This window comes from Gouania willdenowi, chromosome 5, assembly GCF_900634775.1.
Source record: "Gouania willdenowi chromosome 5, fGouWil2.1, whole genome shotgun sequence".
NCBI lineage: Eukaryota > Metazoa > Chordata > Actinopteri > Blenniiformes > Gobiesocidae > Gouania > Gouania willdenowi.
The window spans coordinates 5,415,378-5,442,335 of record NC_041048.1 but is presented as its reverse complement, the minus strand read 5'-3'; the positions used below and the strand labels follow the sequence as shown (position 1 = coordinate 5,442,335).

Here is a 26,958-nt window from a genome sequence, read left to right as displayed (position 1 = left end):
ACAAAACAAAAATGTAGGCAGTAGTGAATTTAGTAAATCCAGTGATGGGAGACAAGGCAGCTAAAGAGCACCAACTGTTTGTGAAACAATCATTGGAGCTAAAATTAAATTTGTTTTAATTTTTTTTTTTTTTTTTTTTAAAAAAAAAAGGAGGAAAAAATAAAATTAAAAATTAAAAAGAAAATGGGAAAAAAAAATTAATAAAGAAAAAAATGGGTAAAAAAGAAAAAGATTTTCATCAAAAACATAATTTAAAAAACTAAATAGAAGCAAGGGAAAATAAAAATAAAATCTTCCAAAAAAAAAGAAGAAAAAGAAAATGAAATAAAAAAAAAAATGAAGGAAAAAGAAAAGAAAGGGAAAATAAATTAAAAAAAATCTTCCTGTAAAAAAGAAAAAGAAAATGAAGAAAAAACAAATTAAAAAGAAAATGGAAAATATGAAATTTAAAAGTAATGACAAAAGAAAAATGTTTTTTTATAAAAAAAAAAAAAAAAAGTAAAGAAAATTAATTAAAATAAATAAATAAAAAAGGGAAAATTAAAAAATCATGCAACTCTTTCACAGTCAACGTTAGTGGCAGTTTCAGCCTTTTCCTCAGGACAGCATCAGTGTAGCACCGTTGTGATGGACTTTACCCAGAGGAACCTCGTACTTGAAGACGACGCTGAACAGTTTTCCTCCGAGTCGATCGGCCAGCCACGAGTTCTTGATCACGGCCATCTTGAGGCTCTCGCAGCTGAGCGTGGCGTAGTAGTTAGTGTGGATGGCGCGGCCCATTCCCTCGATTATCACCAGGTCGGTCTGACGTTCACGCACCACCATCGCCAACACTTTATCCAAACGGCTGCAGAGCAGGAGAGAGAAAGCACTTTACTAAACGTATGTGCATGTATTTTGTGATTCAGCTTTTCTTTGTATCTCTATTAAAGCTGCTCAGAATGATACTTTTTTTATGGTGGAAATGGTCTGTTTTGAGTTTCATTGTAAACACTCTCTTCTTGACATTGATGAAAAAGCTTCACACGCACTGCATTGTGGGATGTGGAGTCCCGTAGACGGATGCGCAGAAGTGTTTTTACTTCATTCTGACACATATTACATATGTTTTCCTCTAGAAACTCTGCCAAAGTCACTTCCCACACATTTCTGGTGTTTTCACTGAAAGTTGTGGCAGAATATTAGTAATGTTTTTTTATGGGACTAGTTTATATCATTCGAGCAGAAATTTCAACCTTTTACATCTTTTTCTTTTGAGCAAATGATCTTTATTTATTGATCTCTGAGGCCAACACTGTCTTATCTGAAAAAATACATTGTCTCCAGCAGATTTAAACTTAAAGAGCTTTAATGATAGCATTTACTTTTGAAAGCTTTAAAAAATTAGCAAAAAATTGAAGAAAAAAAAAAAAAAAAAGATTAAAAAAAAAAAAATCAGAAAATATTAAATTAAAAAACAATAAGGATAAAATAAAGATTTCAAAAAACAAACAGAAAAGGTTCATTGTTAATTTGTAGATATGAACAATGTCTATTCCATGTTAAACATTTGAAAAAATAATAATTTGAGCAGTAAAATCAAACCAACCTCAGATCCAAACAGGGAGAACTGGATCCACTCTGAACCAACGTCAGCCTGTCCTCCTGAAGTCCAGCTCTGCACAAACAACAATCAGAACTTCTACACAGTCCACTGACATCACCTGTTACACATGTGGATTTATAGAAAAACCAACTCAACATGTCTGTGTTTATTTGTTTTGGCGTACTGTTCCAAGTTAATGCTACAGAACGAATTGTCTGAAAAATCCATTCATATTTGTCTAAAACAAATTCCTTTAGAGAAGAAGTGGGCAATGGGCGGCCCGGGGGCCATATGCAGCCCCTGATCTAACTAAATGTGGCCCACAAAGAAAAAACACAAAATTACAAAAATTATTTTTTTTTTTAAAAAAAAAAAAAACACAAAACCGCGACAAAAACAAACTAAATAAAAAAAATTTAATGACAAAACAGCAACAAAAACACACAAAATTAATTAAAATATGTACAAAACGGCAACAAAAAACAGTTAAAACACGCAAAACGGAAAGAGAAAATAATTAAAAAATCTACAAAACGGCAACAAAAAACAGTTACAACATGCAAAACAGCAATAAAAACACAAAAAATGAATTAAAATACGTATAAAAAAGAAAAAAAACTGTTAAAACATGCAAAACGGTAACGGAAACAAAAAATAAATATGAAAATGTACACAACGCAACAAAAATCAGGCAATACAGCAACATAAACACAAAATAATTTAAAAATGTACAAAATAGCAACAAAAAAAGTTAAAACACGTGAAACAGCAACAAAAAAACAGTGAAAAATGCAAAATCACCTAAAAAAAGCATGCAAAATTACAGAAAAATGCAAAAAAGGACAATGAAAACACCCAAGATAACTACAAATATACACAATAACAAAAAGCTATAAAATCCATCCAAAAACACACAAAATGACAACAAAAACACACAAACTCTGTTATTTTTTGTATTAATGCTCGAATCAGTGATGTTCCACATTCTGATCATGTGTTGTTCATGTGGCCCAGATGATCATATGTTTGTGGCCCCCACTGCAACAAAAGCAGCTCATTTCTGTTTTAGAGCATCGTGATTACTGTGATATAAGATATAAGGACATGTTACTGTAGCTGTTTGAGTGTTTGGTGCTTAAAGCTACATTTGATTGTTGCTAATAAGGGATGTTACAAAGCACTCACTGAAGCACAGGGTCCATAGCAGCGATCCTCTCCGTCAGTATCTGCAGTTCTCCGTTGGTCACGTCGTTCAGAGCCGGCCCAGAGTTACTGGCTAAAACCACCTGCACAGTCAAAATGTTGAGCAAGCATTTAAACAAACTTTAGTTTTCCTTCTAATTGTTGGACACTGACCTCCGTCCCTCGAGAAAGAAGCTCTCTGACAAAAGGCATGACACCTAGAATGATGTCCACTCCGCTGTTATCAACGAAAAACAAGGCACACTTGTGGGCGGGGCCCTGCAGGAGGAGAAAGAAGCAGGTGAGCTTTGAGGGCAGAGGACTCAGAAACAGATTTCTATCTCTAAATGTGACCTTTAGTCTCTGAAGCCACTGATCATAAGTATCCACCAGCCAAGGCCGCTCTGTAGGAGAAAAGAGCAAAAAAAAAATACTTTTAGGAGCTTTTTAAACATCATCTGAAGTGGGCGGGGAATCGAACAATTTCCACATTGGTGCTATTTTGCATTTCCATGTATAAATAATGTAAAAGTATGTTGTATAAAAGGCACAGACAATATCCAAGCTGCAATAGGTGACAGGTAGTGACTATATTTATGTAGTTTGGGGAAATTTAGTCAAATAATTTGAAGATTGAGGAGAATTTTGGAAAAAATTAGGTTTCTTTCAATAAGTCGAGAGTAAAAATGACTTCCATTGTGTTCTAGAAAGATGGGAAAACCATGAACTCCTGCAAATATTGTAGAGTTGTATTGAATTTAAGACAATTTCAATAAAACTCCACTTGAATAATTGTAAAATTCTACTTCCAAATAAATCTTGTTGAAATGTTCTGTTTTTTTTTTTAAATGTATAATTTCTTAATGGATGCCAATATTTATGTTTGGATACAATACAGTGATTTAAAATTACTCACACTTAATTTCAATAAATAATTCCCATGAAAAGTTTCCTTTTTTTTTTTAAATATTGCCAAAAGATTTGCCACATATTTTACCCTTTGCAACCATAACTAAATTATTTGGTAACTTCCACTGTTTTCTCAGCCATTTTACTTTCTCCTGCGGCCGGATTTGGTCCCCGGACCTTGAGTTTGACACAAGTGATCTACGGTGACACTTTGATGAAGCAGAGCCTCACAGCATCATGTTTTAAGGAGCTTAAGAATCAATGTATTTATTTTCAATTAGTCATAGTCTAGTTTTTGTTACTTTTAAACTATAATTTACAAAAGCTATGACGAAAATCTTTAGTCGACAAAAACAACAGTGATGACACAATTTACAGTTAATAAAGATGTTTTTGGTTCCAAAGAAAATATTTTAAAACCTTTTAAGGATCGCCATTTGAAAACTGTGACAATGTCAGTTTGGTGCCAGATTGAAAATACTATAAAACGCCTTTTGGTGACAAATATGGCACAAACTAAACATTTAAAAAGCAAAGTCAGTGTGTCAGTGTTATAGTTGATCAGAGTTTGTTCTTGTTTGAAACATTTATAAATGATTTTTGTGAACCAGCTGAGTCATCGATAGAATCAATTCTAATTGGATGCACAGACACTGCTTTCTGCAGTGGTCATGTTGTTTAATAGGACACTTGGATACCTTCCAGCTGACGTTTAGCTTGCTCAAAACCAAACCCGGGATCGGACTCCAGCACACTGCAGGAATCCACAGAGAGAAAAAAGAAAAGTCTCATCACAGCAGCTTTCAAAGATCATCTCGTACAAGCTGCTGTAACGTCACATGGCTGAAATAATCCCAGCAATCTACTGTAGGTACACACAGAATAGACATGGGAAACATGTGGCCCCTGAATAAAATGCACCAAATGGCTTCAAAAACACACCAAATGACAGACAAATAAACAAAATAACAAAATTACACAAAACATCTGACACAACACAAAATTAATCAAAAAAATGCAACAAAAAACACACAAAATGACAACAAATGCGGACTGAATAACAAAAACACAAAATGAAAGAAAAATAAACTAAAATACGCAAAATGTCTCAAAAATCACAAAAAACTGCGATAAAACAGACAAAATTTACAACAAAAACACAAAATAGTAATAAAAACACACAAAATTGCAACAAAAACAGGCCAAATTACACAAGACAATAACAAAAACACAAAATCAATCCATAAAAACGTAAAAAACAGCAACACAAAGACACAAATTGACAACTAAACCCCACAAAGTAAAAACAAAAACACACAAAATGAAAAAAACAAAAAAGATATAAAACAAAAAGACGCAAATTACCAAAAATACACTTAAACAAGAAGACAGTCACCAACATCCCCCGCCAGATTGGTTCTAATTATAACTCACAACCTTTTCCTAAATGTCCTAAATCTAAGAACTTAGATGTATACATAAGAAAACATTATCACATCAGAATCTAAAATGAATAACTATCTTAAATGATTTCTATGAAAGGTTGTCCCCTTTGAAGATACCTCAAACAGAGTAAATAAAACGGAAAAAGGGCAACAACTCTGGAAAAAATAACTACGCACTTCCCATTTTTGAACTCCATCAAGGTATTGATACCCTGAAGCCACACACCGAATTTGGTTATCTTATCTTAAACAGTTTCTGAGAAAATCTGTCCCCTTTGAAGATACCTCGAACAAAGTAAAAGTACTGAAAAAGGGAAATAACTCTGGAAAAAATAATTGCGCACTTCTCATTTTCAAACTCCATCAAGATATTGATACCCTGAAGCCACACACCAAATTTGGTTATCCTGTCTTAAACGGTTTCTGAGAAAAGCTGTCCCCATTAACTCGGGCAGACGCACGGAGCTCAAACCTATATCCCCCCTCACACTTTGTTACGGGGGATAAAAACGGGGAAATATACAAAACCGCACCAAAAATACACAAAATAACTCCAAAAAAACATGAAACGACAATAAAAACACAAAATAAAAACATACAAATCTACAAAAATCACCGGGCAACATATACAACACGGGAACAAAAACACACAAATCATTTGCTTTCCGACTTGGTTGAACCAAACCACCATCACTTGATGTCGATTATTTACATATAAAATCTATTAAGAGTTTTTTTTCCCCATATTACCAAATTCACAGTGGCCAAACATCTTGAAAACACAAAGCTTTGACTCCTCCCAGAATACTGTATATACTGTATATATGTGAAATAAAGGCTGCACTCACTCAGACACGGCCTTGGCCCCCCAGTCAAACACATTCCCAGCGAGGACGCCGCTGACCAGAGCAAACTGTCTGTCCTCCCAGCTCAGAGCGTCCAACGACTCCACAGTCCTCTGGTAGTGTTTCAGAGCCATGTCGTTCTCACGCTGTTTAATCTGGACCCAGAACAGAACACGACACGAGTCAAACTCAACACATGACGCCATCACAACACATAATTATTCAGACTAAATCTGCTAAAACGCTTCCTATAATGTCCTATTGATGTGTGCGCAGTCCATTTATATTTATTGCATTGTTAATTAAACTCTATACATAATCTTAATACAATGAATAATCTTAAATTAAGGCAAAATATGCTAATCTGTTACCAGTATAGGACCATTCTTCTTACCAGTTCATTTTTGTATAGCCTAAGAGTATTTTATTCACTATTTGAATCAATTTTACTTGTTTTAAAACATCTTTGTAAGGCAAGCTTTCCTGTTCCATTAGGATTTTTTTTTGCTTATTGTAATATATTCCTGATTTTAAATAAAAATAATAATAAAAAAACATAACAGGAAGATTTGGCTTACCAATATTCTTATTATATACGCTAAAGTCAGCATCCAAAGTGAACATTTTTAAATCCAAGTTAAAGGCTCTTCTTTTTCTCTACCCAGTATGAAGAAGAGGGAGGTTTTTAATCATGATTTAAAGTTTTTATTGCTAATTTTAAATGTTTTTACTGTTGATTTTAATGTTTTTATTGATTTTTAAACTTTTAAATGTTTTCTGTTGCACTTTTTAACCATGAATTGCCTTGTGTATGAAATACGCACTATGTAAAATAAATATCATGCCTTACTTAAAGATTCTTTTTACTTCTTTTAAAACATCTCGCTAAGCCAAAATTTTCATTTTCTGCTCGTTTTAAGTAATATACTGTCTTACGGATTTTAATTTACAAATTAAATTAAATTAAATTAAAAATGGCAAATATTCTGCCAACAGAACAGAAAGATTTGGTTCACCAATGTTTTAAAACAAGTAAAAAGATCTGATTAAGTAAGTAAAATAATATTACACAAAAACTAACTTGTAAGATGAAATATGTTATCTTATCAGGGAAAAAAAATAAGCCTTCATTGCCTTAATTTAAGATATTTTATCTTATCAATAGCCAACTATAGACAGAACAAAGTATTTCCCCCAGTTTCGATACATTTGCAGTTGATTTCCTATTAAATCTGGAGTCTAACTGTGTCCAGCATGTTTCATATGTCACATTTAGGTAAGTAACCCTGGTCCTGGAGGGCTTCAGTCCTGCATTTCCTCAATATCCTAAACTTAGTTCATATTTGATGATTATTAGTGACTTGTTACCATTAATTTTACAGATCTGCATGATCACATAAAAAACATGACCAGGAAAGCAAACATAAATACAGAGGGTGAATGTGTCTCACCTTGTTAGAGAGGATACAGAATAAATAACTAACTAATGTGAGAGACAAAACAACAGTGGGCAGTACTGCACACGCCACAAAAACACAACAGGACAATAAAAAGAATTTCACCCAGACCTTAGAGTAGGGATCAGGAAAGTTGAACTCGTTTAAACAGTGTTCCCTCGTGTCTAACAGACTTCTGACAGTGAGGGATCCATAAGCACTAGGTGAGAAGAGAAGCACTACACATTAGCCCCACACACGCACACACACACACACACACACACACACACACACACACACACACACACACACACACACACACACACACACACACACACACACACACACACACACACACACACACACACACACACACACACACACACACACACACACACCAGAGTGCTAATGTTGTGAACTCCTATGAAGTAAAAACGTTGTCATTCCTGTAAATCATCTGAACACTAATGGCGCGTTCACACCAAATGCGTCAAAAGCGTCATGTGTCCATACACAATATATGGTGGACGCACTTCTAGGAGCGCCGAGAGGTCCCACTGTGAATCCCGCGCCTCCTGTGCGGCGTGTTTTGAAGCTTTACGCGTGGCGGAAGCTGCGCATTTTGAGATTTCCGTGCTACTTCCGTCTCTCCCGGGCCCAGTTTGATGACCTGCTGACCCACATCGGTGATCGCATCTCCTACCAGGACACCAACTACAGGCGCTCTATTCCAGCAGAAGAGCGCCTGTCCATCTGTTTCCAGTTAGTGTTTTTCTTTTTTCATTATTCTGAATTTGTCCCCAAAAGTTCAACAATCCCACTTCTAGCATCGGCCGCGTTGGAGGCGCGGGACGCACGTCAAAAGCTTGAAATCTCAAAACATGCAGCGTTTGCCGCACGTAAAGCTTCAAAACGCACCGCGGGACCACTGACCCTCCTAGAAGTGCGTCTACCATATATTGTGTATGTGCACCTGACGCTTTTGACGCATTTGGTGTGAACGCGTCATTAGCCACATGTACCCAAGTATTTACTGAGGCTTCACTGTCTACACATGAATGGAAATCTTAAGGTAAGTAACCTTAGAAACTAAATCTATTAGTAAAATGATATTAAAAAAAATAGTTTTCAGCTTCAAAACTTAAAACAAGTCCTTGTCAAATTTCACTGGAAAAACAAACATTTATTTTCTGATCCTCTGTTAGAGTGCCATTGTAAACCGTTTTTTTGAGGAAATCTTGAAAACATGCAAACTAATGCCAGAAATATAAATACTTGGTAGAAATATAAATGTCCGGTAGTGAAGTGTTGCATTTTTGTGTGCTATGCTCAGATCCTGTTTGCAGTGTGAAGTGACAGGAATGTCCTTTGAGGACTGATTTCAAAATAAAAGCCATAACTAGTAAACTTCCTAGTTTTACCTGGTAGTAGGTCATGACCCTCTTTTTATACGATAGATGGGCAACTGCTTTCAGTGTTTGAGCATGTGTTTTTGTTGTCATTTTGTAAATTTTTCTTTAATTTAGTACATTTTTGAAATCTTATTGTGTATTTTTGCGAATAATTATGTGGATTTTTGCTGTCAAATTGTGTTTTTGGAGTACTTTTTGTGTATTTTTGTTGTCATTTTGCATTTTTTTTCTCATTTAGTGTGCCTTTATTATTCTTTGTATTAGTGTGTTTTCTTGTCGTTTTGTGTGTTTTTGGAGTCCGGTGTACAATGAAAAAGCTTAAAATAGGTCGATATGATTGAACACTAGAGGTCTGTTATTAATTTTTTGACCTGAGACAAACCTGAAGCACTAACGTTTAAGTGGTTTAGTATGTTACACAATTTTCTAACATTGCTGGCGTACGTTCCTCAGTGTCGACTCCTCTTTAGTCAACTTCTACTCAGTGAAAACCAGCTAAACATTAACTGCTATGTCGCCACCTGCTGGCGAACCACCTGTTCAGTCAGAAATACTTGGGTACAACCAGAAATGACCGTATTTATAAAACAGAATCAGACAAAGCATCACAGTTACAGCAGCTAATGAAGCAGCTAATGCAGAGGAAAGAGTTGAGTTTCAGTTCAGACTAAAAGCTAACCGCAGAGTCCAACAGATGCACATGATAGCGGAGAACTTACAACGGCTGATGGCGCAGAGTCAGCAGCTTGTGTCTGTATTTTTGTCGAAACTTCTCGGCCCGCACGACTGCCTCAGGGATGTCGGGCTGGCTCGCCACAGCTCGCTTAACCACCTGTAGAATAGATTTAATTAGCTGATTCAAAAACATCACAGGTCACAGTGTGCTTTACTAACCTTGGCTCTACGTTCACTAACCTTGGCTCTACGTTCGCTAACCTTGGCTCTACGTTCGCTAACCTTGGCTCTACGTTCGCTAACCTTGGCTCTACGTTCGCTAACCTTGGCTCTACGTTCGCTAACCTTGGCTCTACGTTCGCTAACCTTGGCTCTACGTTCGCTAACCTTGGCTCTACGTTCGCTAACCTTGGCTCTACGTTCGCTAACCTTGGCTCTACGTTCGCTAACCTTGGCTCTACGTTCGCTAACCTTGGCTCTACGTTCGCTAACCTTGGCTCTACGTTCGCTAACCTTGGCTCTACGTTCGCTAACCTTCGCTCTACGTTCGCTAACCTTCGCTCTACGTTCGCTAACCTTAGCTCTACGTTCGCTAACCTTAGCTCTACGTTCGCTAACCTTCGCTCTACGTTCGCTAACCTTCGCTCTACGTTCGCTAACCTTCGCTCTACGTTCATATAGAAGAAACAGAAGCAAGAAGTTAATTTTAAAATCACCTCAAACGCAGGACAAAACTGTAAATAGGTGCAAATCAACCATGCAGAATTAAAGAACACGGTAAACAAATATAGGCTTCTCCAGTTTTGAGGTACTCGCCAATTGAACAACTCGGAAGTTTGAACAATTTCCTTGCATTTTTGCTCTAACACTATAAATTAGGCGTGTAAGGATACAAACAACCAACTGTTTGATTCGAATCCCAATTAAAAAAAACCCCAACTCAAATCAAATATTGGGATGTAATGATGCACTAAATTATTTTCAATTTGAAAACATAGAGATCATATTTTGGAGAAAAAACCGATTAGTCAAAACACAAACTCTTATGCTTTTATTTAAATTGTCAAGAATTTTTTAACTAATATATTTTCTTCTTATAACCTTCTTACAAACCGTTTGAAATAATAAATAAAAAATAAACTGCATAAAACTTTCATCATTTATCACAATACAATGTTGAAATATATAAATTTTTGAAAAACATATCAAATAAAATTATAAGAAAAGTTTTCAAATCATAAATACAGTGGAAAAATAGGTGGTTTTAAGTGCAGCTTATGTTTGTGTGCGCGTGTGTGTGTGTGTGTGTGTGTGAAATGCCAAAATGCTGCCACACCTGCTCTGAATTCAAACTGATAGAGCTTGAATTCTTTGCCGAGCGGTAAATTATGAGTTTGGATCAGCGTGAGAAAGATGCACAAATGCATGCTGACTGGTTGTGTGTGTGAATAGAATAGTGTCTGGTTGAAACCGGTATGGGCCTAAAAAGACATCGGCTTCATTTCTTTTTTAGCAGATTTAGGATATATCCGTACATCCCTACTAAAAACGTATTTCCCTGATAATGTAAAACCGTGCACAGTGCAGGCGTTGTGGTGCATTCCCACCCCATCCAGTGCATCCTCGAAGCAGTAGAGCCAGTAATCCCGTGCCAGCGCGTCCTCCGTCAGGTCCACGGTGTCGGGGATGTAGGACGACGGGTCCTGCAGCAGCGGCAGGTTCACCAGCTGTCTCTCCAGGCGATCCATTTCCAACATGTCAAACTAAAAAACAACAGAAATCAGAAAGAGATGGAATGTAACCTCTCTTTTGGAAATCTTTTTGTGATCCATGTGCGACCAATAATCCAATGTGTGTATAACAATAACTTTGCTAATAATACAGTTTTTAACAATAAAGAGGTTTCACTCATGTTAGTGGTTGAGAGAAAAGCTGCAAAGAAAGAACAAAAGGCTGCAGCCAGGGTCAATTATAAATTTAATCACGTAATTGATAATTATTTACAGTTATGACAAAATTATAAATGAAAATATCTGTTGCTGTTGTAATAGTAATTGAGTTCAGATAATTCTATGAAAAGTTTAATTTACAATTGGATTAAACATGAAGCTAAGGAACCATGTGACATTTCTATGGCTTACATATATAAAGTTAATAATTATTAAAATGTGTTTCATATCAAGTTCACCTGTCAGTTCTCGAGGATCGTTTTACCATTTAAAAAACAAAATGAAATTGAAGGCTGTACTGACAGAAAAAAAGGCACAGATGCCCACACCAAAAATATTAGAAACATTATTTTCATTGATTAGAGAGCCTAACAAGGTAACAAAGAGATTAAAAACAAATTAGATGATAGACAACATGTTTTAGTGTATTTTACAGCTGATTTAAGACATGGGTCAAAACTGAGATGCTAACAGAAAGCTAACACAAGAGGAAGGTTATTTTTTAGATTTAATTAACTTGATTGACGGGGGAAAAATAATAATTGTAATTTTGATGGTATTTACAAAAAAATTCTGGTCATAATGAAGATGTACTTATTGAACAAGGATAATTGAAGACAAAAATGTAACATTAAAACACGTAATTGAGCCCAACCCTGGCTGCAGCCAATAGCAGTGAGAAGATTTATTCATCTAATCAAAAACCAAACCACACTACAGGTAAAAAGCCACTCAGAAATGCAATGAAAACACACTGTTACATCATTTCAGTGGTAGCTCTGCTTGATATAATAATGAGATAAATGACTAGTATTTTAAACATTCGTTCAAACAAGCTGGAAATAAGTCAATTTAATGTACTGAAAGTATGATGTAACCCTTAACCTTTCAGTGATGGTGGGAGAGATTTAAAGGAAAGATGGAAATACAATTATTGGATCTCTGTCCAAAGTGAGCCTGTAAAAGAAGCAAAGGATTCTGGGAGAATCCAGGATGTGCATCAAAAGTAAGAACGGCAGCAGGACACAAAACGTGAGGATTAAAACCAATCCGTGGGCTGCTTTTTGAGCCTCAGGTTGATTGTTTTGATGTCTATAGGACTTAAAACCATGAAGCAGTAAATCAAACCTGAGCAAACAGGAAGCAGGCGGAGGTACTTACAGGAAACTGAAGGAGAGTTAGGTGGACAGAAGAAAATGAAAACAATGAAAGATTCATGAGTCACTGAATATTAAACTGGGTAGAATTCTCTCAGACAGGAAGAAGAACACAAATGACATATTTATTTTCTTCATTTGTTTTACTTAATCATAGTTTCAACATGTACTTTTGCTATATTTAATAATGCACAGTACCCTTTCTATTTTAGTTTCATGTTTTGTTTTTTTATCTCTGTTTAATGTTTTCTAAATGCTGCACATGTAAAGCATCGGGTATAAAATGCATTTTGAAGTAAAATATTTTAATCTTAATTCAACTCAAATTTTATGATAGATTTTTACGATATAACCTACTAATGTAAAATAAGTTATCATTAAAAGTCTTTTTTATTATCATGGGTAATTAAATATTTTCTAACTATTACAATATGGAAAGTTCTATTTTTAATTTTGTATGTTTGCTTATTCATTTATTTAAAATAAAAATCTGAAATAGTAAATTGATTTATTTACAGTGTCTTCATTGCTTCATTCCTAAATGTGTGCATTAAATTGTGGGTTATAAATTTGTTTAATTTGCTCTCTGTTGTGTCTGTATAAATCTGTACAAATAGTGTTTTCATCAAAACTATGAAATAAAAAGATGCAAGACAAAGAAAATAAACCCCTGATTGTTGACAGTCCAGTGTTGAGATCTGATCACTCACCGTCCCACTACGTGCACGCTGCATGGGATTCATGTCGGGGGAGACGCTCATCAGCCCAGAGCTCCCAGCATAATTCTCCCCCCAGCTATACTGGTTTGGGTCTGAAAGAAAGAAGCACCCAATCAGCTCATTTAGTTGAGGTCACTGGTTTTTAAAAAGCTTAGAGTGCAGGATTGTCTCTTTCGTCTGAGGTGAGTTGCATCATAGAAAGCTCACATGGTTAAAAACATAGAACGTCTGCATTTGTTGGTTTCTGCCACATAAAAAATCTTGCTCTGTGATTTTCTCTTATGTACCCATTTGTTGCACTTTGAGATTTGCTTTAAATGTAAAGTGCATTATAAATAAAATGTATTATTATTATTAATAATTTCAGTCTATTGGATGGGTTTAGCAATGAAGACTTCCCTTATTAATCGTGGCATCTCTGAAATATAAATATACACATTTGTTTTATTATTTAGGCTGTTGGATTTATGTGTCATCATTACAATTATTACTGCCAATTATAAAGCGACAGTTCATAATGCAGAAAGCACAGCAGAGTGTAACAGGATCTCCACGCAGCAAAAGTGAATACGTTCAGTTACATTTTATAGCTATCGACAACCGATGTCGATTAATCAGTCATCGCTAAAATGGGTTCATTAATTAGATCAGCTCTCACCTTCTGTCATGCAAAACACAGCAAACAGCCTCAGGGATCAATACATATTATTTATTGTACCAAAGACAAGATGAGAAGTAAATGAAGATGTCTGTCTGTTCTTGGGGTTAATTTATGGAATAATGTTGATAAAGAAATAAAAAAACGAGCGACATACTTTTTATTTACAAAAATAAAATTTCACAATATATTTTAGAAAGTTATACAAAACAGTAGGAATACATTTGTTAAGGTCTAAAGCATGTGTCAAATTCAAGGCCCGGGGGCCAAATCCGGCCCTTTGGACCATCCAATTCAGCCCGCAGCACAAAGTAAAAGTGACAGAAAAAACACGAATCATTGTGTAAATGAAACTCAACAATATTTGCAGGGTCTTACAGTTTTTCTGGTGCTTATTATTATCATTATTATAGTCATTTTTAACATTAAACTGTTGAAAAAAAACCTCAAACTTCTTACAAAATTGTTTTATTTTCCGCAAATTGTTACATAATATTTTCTTTAACCCTGTTGGGACTGATATCTGTCACTTATTGCTTGGATATTGTCAGTTTCTTACATATTTTGTATTTTATGTATACGTAGAACTGCAAACTAGGGAACAATAATGTTGGAATTACTCGTTTTCCTGCATAAAATCTATAGCCCACTTCAGTCTAAAGTGTACTTTGTTAAATGTTTGAGATATTTTTTTATTATCTGAAAAAGGGAACTTCAATATACTTTGTTGAATGCTTGCTTTTAATTTTTTGATCTTGTGTTGTATAGTTTTAAACTGTGATTATGTTCCAAGAACTAAAACTGTAACAATACACATCTGAGTTTTAAACAATGATTTTAAAATTGCAGGTGTGTGTAGTTTTTCTTACTGTCTTCCTCGGCTCCTTTCAGAAACGCTCCGATTGCTCCGAGGTAGCCTTCGTGTCGCAGAAACAAGGCCTGGACCTCACCCTGAAACAAGAGGGCAGTGGTTGGGTCATCAATGACTGGATCAACAGTTGGTCATGAGGTTTTCAGGTCACCTTGGTGAAGAAGTTGATGCTGTAAGTGATGGTGTGCATGGTGACAGGGTGGCCTCTGATGAAGAACCCCCCAAAATAGACTCTGGACAGGTTGTGGAGTTTGGCATACAGACAGGCCAGCTGCCCGATGTCGTTGCTGATCATGTGTAATAAACTCTTTGCCATGTCCTCTTTAGAAAACTCTACATGGTACACCACAGTTACACAACATTAGTGCAGTGTACAACAAAGACAACGCCGTTGTCGACCTTTTCAGAAAAAAAAATTATGCAACTCTACAAAATCACAGTATTGTGTTTACAGAAACTGACACGTGATGGCAACTGGTTCATTCCATGTCGTTTCAAAAACATTTTCAGGACATATCACGCACACGCACCCCTTAAAAAAGAGAAAATGTAGAACATGAGAAATTTGTTCAGAATAAAAATTATGAGCGACCAAATGAGCCTTGTCACAAAATGCAGGACTTCTTTTGATCAGTCTGTTCCCTATGTAAAAGGAGCAAAACTGTGGAAATCTCTACCTCTGCATCTAAAATGAGAGACTAGTGACAATGATTTCAACAATGGACTTAAATCAAAACAACAGTGTTCATTAGGGATGTAACGATTAATTGTAAGGCAGTTAAAAATCGATTCATAGGTATCACGGTTCATATCGATTCTCTAAAAATTGAGTCGCAGTACTTTTTGAAACAGCAGAGGGCGTTATCTCTTGTCCAGAAGCGTAGGTGGCAAGCGGAATCACCTACTACTCTTAAACATGTTCATAAATGATTCCTTACCCCTTTAGCACCGAAAGAATATCTGTAATATTACGTGAATATCTGCAAAAGTCACGTTTTTCTATTAGCTCTGTCTGCTAGCGCATAGCATCTCTTCTTCACTGCAAGAAAATCTGCATGCCAACCAATTGTTAAGGCAGGAAATACATTTTCAGTTGCACTTTTAAAAAGAAAAAGAACTATTATGCAGTTTTGCATTGTTTACTATAGAATCAGGATTTAAATTAATAGGCTTCCTCTTCATTTGTATTATTCATTTTCTGATGCAATTTTTTTTTTCTATGTTACTTGTGAAAAACGAATAAACCATAAATGATTATAAAACACAGAGGCAAGCTACAAAGGCCCCATGTAGTTCCCCAGTTTTATTGGATGAATACTTTTTGAGATATGAACAATTTGTCCTCCAAATGGCCAATGCAAATAGTAAAAAAAAAAAAAAAAGTATTTTTTCAGATTTCAAGAGACTTTCATCAAAGAACTAATGCATATATGTGACTAATCATTAGTGATGTGAACAGTCTATGTTCATTGCTCAAAAATGATCACATTACAGGGAGCTGAGGCATATGCTAAGTTGTTTATTAAAGGCCCAAACATGTTCCAGACGCAAACCCTGAAAAACTTTTTCCCCAATTTTGAGGAGCTGTTATGTCCACCAGATAGGATGTATAGCAGATCTTTTTATATATTCTGAGAGAGTAGGTGGAGCTGTATTGCTATTCCAACATTTCTGAAAATGGAAGAAAAATAAGGACACATACCCACCTCACTAAATTGGCCATATCTAAAAAAGAATTGTAATTGAATAATCACGGAACAATTGGTAAATATTTCACAAATGTTTTAGACTAAAGTGCGTAGGATGTCCTGAAAATGTGTTGAAATGACCTAACTGTGATCAGTAAAGAGAAAAACTTGATGGTTTACCTTTGTCAGCAGTTGCAGATTTTCCAAAACTGCTTGCAATCAGATCCCCAGTCAGGCCCAAACAGCCATATGACCCTCCGTAAATGTCTTTGACGAGCATGTCGACGTTTGTGTGCTGCCCTTTGGAAGCCAACTGGAGCAACTCGTCAAATCTCTACTCAGAAAAGACAAAAAAAATAAATACAGATGATTAGTGTTCTCAAATTCTGTGACTTTTCACAGATAAAATAGAGATGCTCTACAATCAAACTAGAAACAAGCATGTTGTTTGTTTGCATGCACAAGTGATGTAAGTGCTTTGATAGGTTCCAGTACCATGTGACCAATAAAATCAGGTAAGAAATATGAATAAATGGACAGCGTTATGTTATGTAACTTTAAAATAGGGTTTAAACTGGTCAACAGTGCAGGTCAGATACCTTTGTTTTGGTGAGCAAAGCCCCGAGTCCCCAAAATGTCCCTCCACCAATTGAACTTCCACCAATCCTCTCAAACTGGTCCTCTGACTCAACCTGTGCAAATTACAGGAAAAAAGTACAAAGTGTACTCATCAATGAGAGTCAAATCAGAGACACACTACGCCTCTGAAACAATAAACCAGGCCTGATAGTCGTTACCTTCACTATCGACACCCCAGAGCCGATGTTTACAAGCAGGTAAGGGAAAATGTCAGGATTGGCCGTCTGAAAGCGGAACTCTGAGTCGGCATGCCTGGCGTACACAAAGGCCTCGTGGGGAATGTTCTTCAGGACAAAATTACAGCCTTTGATGAGGCAGGTCATCTCATCCTCCTTGTCTACACTGTCACAATGTGGGAAAAAAACCACGTCATTATTTAGAGTCGTTGTTAGCTAAAGCAGTGGTTCTCAACCTTTTCACCCAGTGCCCCCAAAATAAAGGTTCCAGAGACCGGGGACCCCCACTGTACATGAAGGTGGTTGAACACATACATGAGCATTGAAGAACAGTCATGTGTAGACAGGGCCATCGATAAGGGGGAATAAAGGGGAGAGATTTTTGGGGTCCGTCCATAAAGTCAACAAAATGATGGTCCATTGTTCTATGAATCTGTGATAACCACATTTATTTATTTTTTTATCTGAATAATATCCACTGTTATCCAGGAAGTTCATTATTATTTGCACCAAAGTTTATAGTCATCTTAAAGACGTAAATTGTTGTTTTAATGAAAAATAATGGTGAAAAAAGTGGTGAAAGAAAATTTTAAAATCCCCAAAAACAGACAGTGGCCAAAAACAGACAGAAAAAGTGGTAAAAAAAAAAAAAAGGGTTCTAATTTGAAATATTGGCTTAAAAGATGCAAAAATAGTTTAAACTGGCAAATTATGGGCATTATAAATCGTGAAAATGGTTAAATTGGCAAAAATGAGCATGATATATGATGAAAAGAGGTTAAAAGTGACCATAATGGATGGAAAATTTCTTGAAAGCGGAAAAAATGTGCAGAAAAGGCATTAAAATTTGATTGCGAAGTGGCAGAAATGGGAGTAATGCAACAAAAATGCATTCAAAGGATCAAAAATATGGCAAGGAAAATTTCTTTGTTTCTTGTAGGCATCTGGAAACCCCCCTCCCAGTGTCTCGGGACCACAAATAGGGTCCTGACCACAAGGTTGAGAACCCCTGAGCTAGAGAACAAAGCTGGAAAACACTTAAAGTGTCTAATGTGTGCAGATCACACTCATATCACCATATAATATCAGAGTATGTCTAATATAAATATGTTCCTTGAATGGATTAGTTAATAATTTCCCACCATTGTCAATGAATGGGTAAAAAAACATATCCTGAATGATGTTTAAAACACATTTAAAACACAAAATGTAGATTTTTAATCTGTCAGAATTAAAAAGAGTTTGGACATACATTATACAATTTAAATGAGAATGTGTCTAAACTTTTGACCGAGAGTGTTGATTAAGCTTAATCTAAACTCTAATCCTCAGTATGAACATTATATTCATGGAGGTGGAATCCTCAACCTTATACAGGAAGCAGTTTAAACATCACTTACTTGAGTCCCAGTTTCTTCTCTATCAGCTCTTTGAACTTGTGCGCCCCTCCTCCTGTGGCTTTGATCACTTTGGTTTCCGTGTTGACCAAATGGTCCTTGATGAAGTCCAGGCACGTTTCAATGTAGGCGTTTTCAAACTTGATAAAGTGCAGGCGTGCCGTAACCTCCTCCTGCACCGATATCTCATACAGCTTGTCATTGGGAGCCTCCTGCAGAAACAGGACGACATTTTATACATTCATGTTCTTCGTGGCTTATTCAATCACTTCACGTGTTTATGTAACGGTCAAAGCTGCTGGAGACTAAAAGATGTCCTCAGATAAAGACATATTGTAAGTGTCATAGATCAATAATATAAATGTAATTTGCTTAAAAAAAATTTAAATTGCCACTCAAAACTACGTTTGTTTTCATCTTAATGGTTAACACTCAAGGGTCATTCCATGTAATTTCACAAATGGCCCATGCACTTCGGTCTCAAAAAATTCTGATATTTTTAACAATTGTTCCGTGATTATTTAATAGAAACACGGTAAATTTTTTGTTTAATCGGATGAATACTTTTTGAGATATGGACAATTTAGTGAAGGGGGGGGGGGGGGGGGGGGGTTGTTTACACTTCTTCCATTTTATTTATTCAGTTTATTTCCGACATGGTTACATTAACTTTTTTTTTTTTACATTTTTTTCTTTTTTGTACATGCCGAAAAAGGAGACGAGAGAAGCAATTTGCTTATCTGGGTCCCGTCCCCTGTTTTACCTTTGCAAATTTACATGGGTTTACATGTCTCTCTGGTCAAACATTCTTGAGTTGTTCTGAACAGTCCTTTTTTGTGTATTCTCATCTGTAGTCAGTGGTGTCTTGTTTTTATTCCTCCTCCTCTCTATCGTTGTTCGTGTTGGCCTTGTTCCCTGCCAGACGACATTTCTCATTTACAGGTAATAAACATGTTTTAATCAAAAGTTATGGAACTCTCAATAAATGTGTAGTTTTTGTAGTTATGCCACTTTGTCATGTTTTGCAACGCTCGTGCGCAAACGTAGAGGCGTACTTCTGGTAGATTGGCAGAGGCAGGGGAGGAAGTGGAGCTGTTGAGGGCGGGACATCGAAACATTCTCACAAAAACTCCGGATTGCAGCTTTAAGTACGTTTTTTTAAAAAAAAAAAAAAAGGTAAAGTAATTTGTTACAGTTCTACACATACTCATTTTGTTTTAAAATGATCGACGGACATTGTGAAACTACGAGAAAAAAAATGATATGACCAGACAACAATCAAATGCATCACATCATAGCTGATCAATCAGATTAAACGTAATCCATGGCACCAAAACAGCTTTGAATGCCTTTTATTTTCTTAATTTTAGATCTCATAAGTTTAGATTTACTTACTACGAAAATGTTTTTTTATTTTGAATTGAATTACTGGTGTTATTATTATTATTTTTTAAGAATTATTATTATGCTTATTATTTTATACAAATGCCTTTGTGGAAAATAAATTCAGTTTATACATGAGATGTTTACTGTATGCAAAGGAACCGTGGACAGATTTATTACCAAAAACAAACGTGGGTGGGTTGAAGTAACTAGTAACTTTTAATTTGAGTACTATTTAATTGAGCTACTTTTTAGTTTTATGTTTGACTTACTTGTTCTTGTACTAACTTGAGTACAATACTTATGAAGTAACAGGACTTCTATTTGAGTAGGATATATCAGTAAGCAAGTATGCAGCAGGGTGGATGTACCTTAGCAGTTGTATCAAAGGATCGGACTTTGGCCACTTTGTGCTGCACAGTTGAATAGTATGCTAACTTAGTCAGAGATCCACCTGTTAATGCAATGAGAACAAAACAAAAAAAGACCAAAAAACAACAACAAACAGAAGCGTGTTATTGTTCACCAAGCAGAAAACTCACCATGACGTCATGCAGTGGGTTGTTTACATGTGTATAAATCGAAACTGAACATTAGCACAGGGAAGCTAATAGCTACTTCTCAAAGTTACTGCTAATGTGCTACATTAGCATAGCAAACACCTCCATTAAAAAGCTCATTAGCGCACAAACCTCAGGGGGAAATACAGACTTGAGGTCATTGAAGGCAACACACAGGCTGATAATTTACAGCAGCTAACTTTAGCTTCGTGGAGTTTATTGTGTGTTCGTGTGCTGTCACAGCTTTAGGCTGCCAGTGAAGGTAAAAATACAAAAAAAAAAAGGGCAGAATAATGGTGAGAGAAGGTACCGATATCTATGGCGAAGCGCTTTGCGTTCTCCAGGTTGCGAAAGATCTCGTCTGGTGGCAGAGTGATGCTTTTATCCATGCTGTGGCCACTTGTGTTGCTGTCAACTCCAACACATTCCGCCATGGTCAGGGACGTAACTGACGCACCGTGCGTGGCGTACGTGCCCAGCAGGCGTCCAATCAGAGGACGCGTACGTTTGCGCGGGGAAGGTGGGCGTGGCGTTATAGCTCAAATAAAAATCAGATTATTTTTAAAAATAAATACATAAAAACAAAATTCAGAATCAGATGTATTTTATTGATATCCCACGAGAAATATTGCAGATGAAAAGAGGAAACAATAAAGAAAGCGTGCATAATTAAGTAAAAGACTGTTAATTAAATAATTAATAAATACAAGTGCACACATTCATTCAATAGTAATCATAATAATACAAATCTATAGATGTACAAATTAATACAACTCCATAATGTATGCAATAAGCTGTCGAGTTAAAGCCTAAAAAGGGATTCAATATTTAAAATTCAATTATCAAACAAAGTAGTGGAGGGCAACTTCGATAATAAGTAGATACAGAGACAATATCGCCAATATCTGAGGTTAATGAATCATCAAAATGCTGACTTAAATTATTATTTATATTTATTTTTGTTCAAACTTATGACTGAATGTGGGCCAAATACTTTAACATTATGATAAACCTTTCATAAACAATAGAAACAAAAAGATCTGATACAAAATAACCAAAAGAAATAGACAAATATTAGAATGCACTAGTCACACGTTTATTTATTTTTTTTTACTTTATTCACAACCATGACACTGTCTTTGATAAACACAATCAATTTAGTCAATTTCATTAAAAAAAAAAAAAAAACTTTGATTTTATTTGATTTTATTTTTATTTCGAACATGAACACAACAGCAGTGTATGTCACAATGAGGAAAAACACTAATAATAATAATAATAATAATAATAATAATGAAAAAGGGCAAAAAAATGATTAAATCAACAAGAAAGAACAAATGGTGCAGAAATCATGCTTATGAAGCCTATACATGTTGTAATATGTAGTACTATATATATATATATATATATACAGTCAAGAAAAGTCTGATACAGCCTCCAGATGGCGCTGCAGGATGAACTCTATTATTGGATCTCTGTGCTGTAGAGCAGTGTTTCCCAAACTTTTCACAGTCCTGTTCCCCTTCAAACATTTAACCTGAAGCCATGAAACCCCGAGTCCTGCACATTTAAAAAAACAACATGTAATGCAGTGTTTTTCAACCTTGGGGTCATGACCCCATGTGTGGCCACCTGGAATTCAAATGAGGTCCCCTGAAATGTTTAGTAATTTATAGCAATAATAATAATAATAATAATAATAATAATAATAATAAAACTGATTAAAATTGTATTTTTAAAGTGTTTTCATTATTATTGTTTTTCAAGTTATAACACCACACACACCACAATCTTAAACAACTGTATTTTATACTTTCACTTTCTTAAAAATAAATCTAGTTCAAATAAAATGCATTGTGTCACGTTGTGCATTAATCTTAGAAAGACAGAAAAAAAAGTCTGTGGAGATGCCAGAAAGTTGTGATATTAAAATGGGGTCACGACTCAAAAAAGGTTGGGAATCACTGATGTAATGTCATACAATGTAGCCCTACAGTAAAATGTATCACTGAATGTATAATAAAATAATAATCTATAAGGGCTGTAAATCGGTAAAGCATCGTAGCTCTCGTTATATTTGGGCTTTTTTGATAAGATTGTGGCAATGCATGGAGGCTCCTGACCATGGTTGATATACATTCGAGTTTACAATTTTTGTTTTTTATTCATGTACCCCCTATGACATGTTGCGTACCCCTGGGGCGACCCGTACCCCACTTTCTCTGCATCTGCATCCTTCCTATTTATACTCCTGCATCCCAATTCCAATGTCTCTGTGTGTGTGTTTCCCACAGTTTGTATCAATGTTAATTTTGTCGACTAGATTTTTTTTTAAGTGACAATACCTACACTATGACTAATTCAAAAAAATACAAGTGAACACAACCATATAAAAACGTACTGATAATTCTTCTTCTCTTGTGCTTAAGTTCTTTTCAGACTTTAACACATAAAAGTGTATTCTATCTAAATATTGGGACAAAAAAACGAGATAATCAAAGGTTTTATTAATAAGACAGCAGCTAAACGACACAGTGAATACATACGTGGACATGTGATAGCTGAGCAGATGTGGCCTGTATCTTCTTACAGGGTGTTTCACTGAGTACGGCCCCAGTCGAGGTTTCCCACACTGAATCTCAGCGGCAACAATTAATGCAACACAATTGAACTTTCAATGGCTGTACAATATGTTTTTGTAAAGGAGACACAACCTGATGCTGCTGACAAAGGATTAAAAAAAAAAGAAAAAAAAAATCACTCCAGAAAAGAACAGAGAACTGCTTTCATAGAGCTTCAATATTTATCGCAACATTAACAATACATACATCTTTGAACATTTTTGATTTGCTTCATATTATCAAAACCTTGCTTGTATTTCCCCTTTTAAAAATACATCCAAATGAAAAGGCTATTTACTACATTTTATAATCAAACAATAGTAAGTTGGGAAAAAAAACATGAAAAACCTGTGTTTTCACAGAAAGAAGATATGAATCTATAGAATAAAAAAAATGTAGAGGAATCAGGAAATTGCTGATTTACAGTATATTTAATGGTGTATAATAAAATATAATGTATTTTCTAGGGGTTAGGAATAACTTTTGACCAGATTCATGTGATATTTGTGATATTTACATTTAGATTTAACATTTAACATTTAGATTTAGATTTAACATTTATATTTAAATGTAAGATTTAGATTTAACATTTAACATTTAACATTTAGATTTAGATTTAACATTTAACATTTAACATTTAGATTTAGATTTAACATTTAACATTTATATTTAGATTTAGATTTAACATTTAACATTTATATTTAGATTTAGCATTTATATTTAGATTGCATTAGAGTTAACATTTAACATTTAGATTTAGATTTAACATTTATATTTGAATGTAAGATTTAGATTCAACATTCAGATTTAACATTAAATATGTATACTGTATGTATACTATATGTATATATTGATGTAATTCTGGTGAAATGTAACATGGTTTGTTGCTAAATGTTGCAAAAAGTTGCTGTTTATTTTAACATGGTAACTTTACAAACAGCAAATATTAAAATTATAATGTGTCATCAAACATTTAAAAGCAAACGATAACAGATGTTTTAGGCTTTTATAACAACTACCGGTAATATTGAAGAAATGTCACAGTAAAGTCATGTAACGATGAATTTACTCAAAATAACGAGCTCACGATCCAAAAAAACTGATGTTACAGAGTGTGAGCCTCATAAAAAGACACACACACACACATACACACAAACGATGGGCCTGTGAAGCGTGTCAACTCCCTTCAGAGGATAATGGGGTGCTGCTGGTGGGGTTGAGGGAGTTAATCGCACTGAACTGTGACTCGCTCACTCAGAGCTTTCCCACACTCACCACCATTGATGAGCTCCCACCCAACAATGGACATGTGCCTTGTTAAATGCTAATAGCTGCACATACACACACACTACACACACACACACACTACACACTACACACACACACACACACACACACACACACACACACACACACACACACACACACACACACACACACACACACTTACACACTAACCCTCTATAAGCATGAGATCTTACACAAACATATTTTGACTTGTACATCAGTCTGCTAAGTTTATGTATGGATGCTAATTATTAAAAACACTGACTTTAATCTCAAATAAATTTTGTTTTGGGACAAATTGTCATTATATACTGGGACACTTGAATATCACCATCAGGAACCAATACAATATCAATACAATATCTATGTATTTATTCACATGTGATTTGGTCAAATAGGCTGACTTATAGAAGACATCAATGTGAAGATACAGAATGATACATTTCACAATTTATGATTAATACATTTACGCTTTTTTATACATATTACACTAACTCCTTTTTACAAATCAGAACATTTAAAGATATTTTGATTTGTTACGTAAAGAACCCATTTTTAGCGCAGTCATTATATCCGTAGAGAAGCTGCTGTCTGTGTCAAATCCATTGTTTTATTACTTGTTTGTTGTCAAACATAGAACATGGAGGTCAAAACTGATTTCTGAAAGCAAAAAGGTGAATCTGAAGAAGACCAGTTTTATGAGAGTCAGGAGCCAGATTCAAGCGTGTGGCCTGATAAATTCATCTAAAACCTGCAGAACCGCGGCCGTCTGTGACCAAGTTAGGACACCCTTGCTTAAGGCTGTAGACAACAGAGCCTCTTTGTGTTATTTATCGTTTATTATTTACCAGGGACTGAAATTTCACATTAAGTTTGGATTTAATGACTTTTGGACTTAAATCATAAAGACAGTGTAGGCCTCATAGATCAATAAATCAAAGATCATTTGCTTGAAAAAAAAGATTTAATAGGGTTGAAATTACATCTCGACAGGTGTTTTGTTTTGAACAACATTGCCGTGAAGTTTAACGCATTGCATTGTGGGAAGTGGAGTCCCGTAGACGGACGCATAGAGGTGTTTTTACTTCATTCTCATTGAGATTTTTTGTGTTTGGCCCCTTCCAACACATTTCTGTTGTTTTCACTGAAAGTTGCAGCAAAACAATGTCAGGTGTTTATTTTGGGTTTACACAGAAAAATCCGGAACCTCACAAAATTGAATGTCTCAAGGATTGAAGTGATATCACGGCGAATCCTGGGGGAAAGCTGGACAAAATTGATGTCCTCCTTGTCGGGTGAAGTGATAATGAAGTAAAAACACAGCTATTCATCTGTCTACAGGACTCTATATTCCACAACGCAAAACACAAAACTTTTTTCGAGAATGTCAATAAAAGAGTGGAGATTAGTTTGATTAGAAGACAAAGATAAGGTTCTTTATCAGACCCTTTGGTGGTTCCGAAATTTATAGACAATCCAGATGCAATAAAATGTGGAATGGTTGGAGACCATTCACATATAATTTGGGATTGCCCAATTTTGATTCCTTTCTGGAGGGGTGTGAAGAGGAAGATTGTTAAAGTTCTGGCAGTTGATTTACTGTACATGTCACGCTAGTTTCTTTTTTATTTGATTCCTGAAAAAAAAATCAAAAGCACCTGCTACATATCGTCCTATAAAAACAAGGAATCGCTGTCTGTGTGTGTGTGTGTGTATGTCTGTGCGTTCCTAAAATATCTCAAAGACTGACCTGAGAGTTTCAACATGGCTGCTGCTTGGTTTAAGGGTGTGCGACGTCGGATTTGTTTGGACTGCCATGATACATTAAAACATTACTTCATAAATGCATTACAATTTCCGCGATCATTGCCCACCGGAACCACCCCAGTCACGTGCGCACCAGAGCCAATCACTGGAGAGCCCATCCCCACGCCCCACCTCCTGATTCGACAGTGACCGCAGATGTTGATACCTGCAGCGGTGCGAGCTGGAACGGTATGTAGCCGGCGGTTCGCTCCCTTTCTGCGCATCTAAACTGACACTAAACAAGTCCGGACTGAGTCTGTTCCGGTCTGAGGAGATCCGGAACCGCCAGGACAACAAGCTGGAATCAGAGTAGATGGGGTTCAGCTCCTTACAGCGTCCTCGCTAAAAGCCAAAATATATGAAAACACAATAGTTATCACTCTACATATTTGTCGGCTTTGTTTGGTTTTCTGTGACCCAACGTCTTATTTTGTTGTCTTGCTGTCAAGGAAGGTTCTGTAACATGTTTTCTCATGTTTATTACTAAAAAAACATAATAAAGTTCTAAAAAAAAAAGGAGATTAAGACAAATTTTCAAGCAGCAATTTCAATCTTCAA

At 35.6% G+C, this 26,958-nt stretch overlaps 1 protein-coding gene across 2 annotated transcripts; it reads right to left on the bottom strand.

Annotated features, from left to right (window-relative positions):
* Nucleotides 1–584: 584 nt before the first annotated feature.
* pank4 (pantothenate kinase 4 (inactive)) lies at nt 585–21,122 on the bottom strand. Of its 2 annotated transcripts, XM_028446930.1 has the most exons (20): nt 20,997–21,122; nt 20,498–20,580; nt 18,747–18,955; nt 17,329–17,512; nt 17,131–17,223; nt 16,712–16,865; nt 14,995–15,176; nt 14,842–14,923; nt 13,306–13,406; nt 12,600–12,605; nt 11,097–11,252; nt 9,534–9,646; nt 7,535–7,622; nt 5,970–6,121; nt 4,375–4,430; nt 3,122–3,171; nt 2,942–3,046; nt 2,771–2,871; nt 1,589–1,657; nt 585–847 (listed from the first exon to the last, which is right to left on the bottom strand). In XM_028446930.1, exons 1-20 carry the CDS (start codon nt 21,118–21,120, stop codon nt 598–600), a joined length of 2,358 nt encoding a protein of 785 aa, XP_028302731.1. In that variant the 5' UTR covers nt 21,121–21,122; the 3' UTR covers nt 585–597. The 2 variants fall into 2 exon arrangements, with proteins under 2 accessions (XP_028302731.1, XP_028302732.1); XM_028446931.1 differs by lacking the exon at nt 12,600–12,605.
* Between the last annotated feature and the right edge of the window lie 5,836 nt (nt 21,123–26,958).